At 51.0% G+C, this 3,404-nt stretch overlaps 1 protein-coding gene across 1 annotated transcript in view; it reads left to right on the forward strand.

The window, feature by feature from the left end:
- Positions 1-3,404, forward strand: part of LOC103922075 (homeobox protein Hox-B4-like) — a 28,110-nt gene that overhangs the window by 8,088 nt on the left and 16,618 nt on the right. The window contains exon 4 of the mRNA XM_009330149.1: positions 2,495-2,502. Within this exon, the coding sequence (XP_009328424.1) occupies positions 2,495-2,502 (8 nt within the window). The remainder of the gene's footprint in view (positions 1-2,494; positions 2,503-3,404) is intronic.

Below are 3,404 nucleotides of genomic sequence, written 5' to 3' on the forward strand. Positions count from 1 at the left end.
GAGAAAAACCACGATGTGGCTTAGCTGAACCAAGGTCCGGCAAAGCCAACCCGCAGGAAAGGTTTAGAGAAGGGTTTAAATCCTCTCAGCTCCAGGTAGGGATGAGGACGGGGAAATAAACCTAAACCCGTGCCCTTTAATGGAGAAGAGGATCAGAGGTGAGTGCCCTCTGCACATCCTCCTCCAGCGCTGGCACGGCCGTGCCAGGCAGCCTGCGCCCAGCCCCGGGGCGGGGGGGATCTCTGTCCATCTCGAAAAGCTTCGTTCGGTTCGAAACTTCTTTAAAAAAATACTGTTCCGGTGGAAGGTCACAGTGGTCCTTTGAGTATGAAACGGAGAGACCCCCTTCCCCCTTCCCCATCACGTGATTCATTAAATAATTAATGCAGAGGTTGCAGAATAGATATGTATTCGTCAGGAAAATCGCAGACATGGTCTCCTTGTGTCTGACGTGAAATTCAACTGTCCTTTAAAAAACAAGCCTATAGCTGAGGGAAAAAAAAGAGAGAAAGAGCGAGAGGGAGAGAGAGAAAGAGGGGGAGAGGAGGAGAGAGGGAGAGGGAGAGGGAGAGGAGTCTGCAATAAAACAATTCTCAGGAACCACGAAGCCACGCCGAGGGCTGGATTATTGTAAGTAGCAGGGGCTTCCCAATTCCTAGCGTGTCTATATGTCCATGTAAATTTATTGTTTGTTATTAATGTTATTGTCGTAAAATGTGACAAATAGCCGTCTTCATTTCCTCCCATTTCTCTTCACATGGTGGTATGTGTGTTTATACCCATCGAGGCATTTCATTGATATTTTTAGGAATATTCCTCTCTCTCCCTCTCCCTCTCTCTCCTCGCAACCTTTTTTTTTTTCCTTCCCCCCTTTCTTGATTTATTACAATAAACATGTCAGCAGCAGTGCGGCTGCCATTGTGTGTGTGTTTGTGAGAGAGTTGTGTTGTTTATAGTGGTGTCCAAGATAAATCATTTCTCGAGTGAAAATGATGTGCAAGCGATGATATTTTAGAGCGAGGATCTCTCTCTACCCCACTCCCTGGAGTTGATTATTTCAGACGATTTACAGTAATAGATCAGCAGCTAATATGAAAGCTCTGTAGCTGGGGGTCTTAAATTACAGCATCTGTGATTACCAATTAAGGAGAGATTTGTATAAATTTGGTAAACCGGGAACGCCTCATTGGCATATAAACCTAGTAAAAGAGCACGACCTTAATATAAAAATTACAGCTCGGAGTCCTGCGTTGCAGCATCCCTTTATCAACGATAACTCATTTTCTCCCCAGTTCCCATCCCCCGGCAGGACTCCTCGCTGGAGAACAGGCACAGGTTGCTTTAGCAAAGCAAGGCAATTTCTGGGGGTGCCCTGTTTTAAACCAGCCACGGAAATCGGACTTAAAATGCAACTCAAAAAAAAAAAAAAAAAAAACACAAAAAGAAAAAAAAAAAAAAAATATTAAAAAAGAAATATTAAAAAATTTAGAACCAAAAAAAAAAAAAAAAGCCATAAAAAAAATAGAGACACGACCCTGGTCCCAGGCAGGAAGGGGAGTTTGCCCGTCAAAACCAGAACAATGGGGATCTGCGGGAACTGGGGCGCTGCCGAGGGACCCCAGCAGAGGCGGGTTGTCCCTACAGCCACTGGCAACAAGAGGAAGGGGAATAAACTCATCGCGGGTGATTCCTTGTGCTTTTCTGGCAGGACGATAACTTTGCGCGGCTTTTTAGCTCCCGGATCTCGCTAAGGCTGCGATGGTGACGGATGGAGAGAGGACAATGTTCTGATGATGAAAGCTGGAGAAGGTGCTCTAAGGAATATCTTTCTGTTTAGGAGCCCGGGCCTGTTATTCACCTCGGGAAAAGCAGAGCTCCGAGGAGAAATAACACCGAAAATAGGCTTAAATAGTAGCAGAACCTGGCCGGCAGCTGTTACCTTTTTAGTGGTTCCTATGTAAAATATAGCTGAGCTGTAACAGGGAACTCCCTCTCAAGCCACTGAGGCAGGGCAGCGAAGCCGAAGCTTTGGGGACGAGGTGTGTGTCCCAAACGGGGAGCACCGCTACCTGCTTTAATGTCAGCGCGGGGAGCGCATCCTCCGCGGCAAATGGGAGGTCGGGAGTCAGGCACTGCCCTCCCCTCCCGCCTCCAAACTGGACCAAATTGGTCCTAACCGGGAGCGTTGAAAGGGAAGGAGGAAGTGGGAGATCGCGTTTTTAAATATTTTACAAGCTCCAACATGCGAGGAGTCAATAAAACTGACAACAGGAGCAGAGATTAAATGTTCGCACCGGATTCTCGGATGAGAATTCACCGCTTTTCCCCCCTTCCCTTCCCTTTCCTCCCCTCTGCTCGCCAGCCAAGTCTCACGCCGCCCGAGCGGGGATATTTAACTCTGTCCGCTAGTGTAAACCTTTATGTAGCAAAATTAGAGCAACTCAGCGACTTTCATTAAATATTAAGGGAGATCCAGGGACGGTGACTGAGCCAGAAGTAAAGCATCATTCTCTGTCAAGCCCCGTATTAATTTAAGTTGCCGGCTTCGAATGGATGCAGACCCCCTCCCCCTTTTTTCACCCACCCCCCCTTTATTTTATTCGGTGGTATTTTGTTTTAGATCGTTGCGTTCTTTTTTTTTTTTTTTTTTGTCTTTCTTTCGGCTTAGGATGCTGAGCATGAGAAATTGGCCCTTGGCGGGGGGCGGGTGCGGGCTCGGTGCGGGGGGAGCCACCCCGCAGCCCCCGCCCTGGGCAGCAGCCCCCTTTAAATCAATACCGGGGCTTTATTTATCCCCGGCCCAGACGCCTTTGTGCGAGCGTCGCCCTTTAATAACATGATGTCAGGAGGAGATGGGGTGGCCGAGGGCTGCCGGGTCGCTCTGGCCGAGCTTTCGTGCTGGGGACGCAGCCCCGACCCCGGGGCACTGCCTTCCCGGCCCGGGAGGGGAGCCCGGACCCGGGGTGGGGCTCTGGACCCGAAATACGACCCTGGATAAGAGCCCCAGACCCCGATTAAGAGACTCAGAGCCGGGATAGGATCTCAGGTCCTGGATGAGAGCCCTACACCCCCATTAGGAGACCCAGACCACGATTAGGATCCTCAGACCCAGGAGGGCACCCCGTAACAGGGATAGGACCCCAAAACTCGGGAGAAGAGCCTCCAACCTTGGAGGGGACCCCAGACCCAGGATAGCACCCAGACTCGGGAGGGGACCCCAGACCCAGGATAGCACCCAGACTCGGGAGGGGACCCCAGACCCAGGATAGCACCCAGACTCGGGAGGGGACCCCAGACCCAGGATAGCACCCAGACTCGGGAGGGGACCCCAGACCCAGGATAGCACCCAGACTCGGGAGGGGACCCCAGACCCAGACTGGGAGCCGGGCCGGGCGGCGGACGGC

The sequence above is a fragment of the Pygoscelis adeliae genome, unplaced genomic scaffold, assembly GCF_000699105.1.
Source record: "Pygoscelis adeliae isolate BGI_AS28 unplaced genomic scaffold, ASM69910v1 Scaffold338, whole genome shotgun sequence".
NCBI classification, from domain to species: domain Eukaryota; kingdom Metazoa; phylum Chordata; class Aves; order Sphenisciformes; family Spheniscidae; genus Pygoscelis; species Pygoscelis adeliae.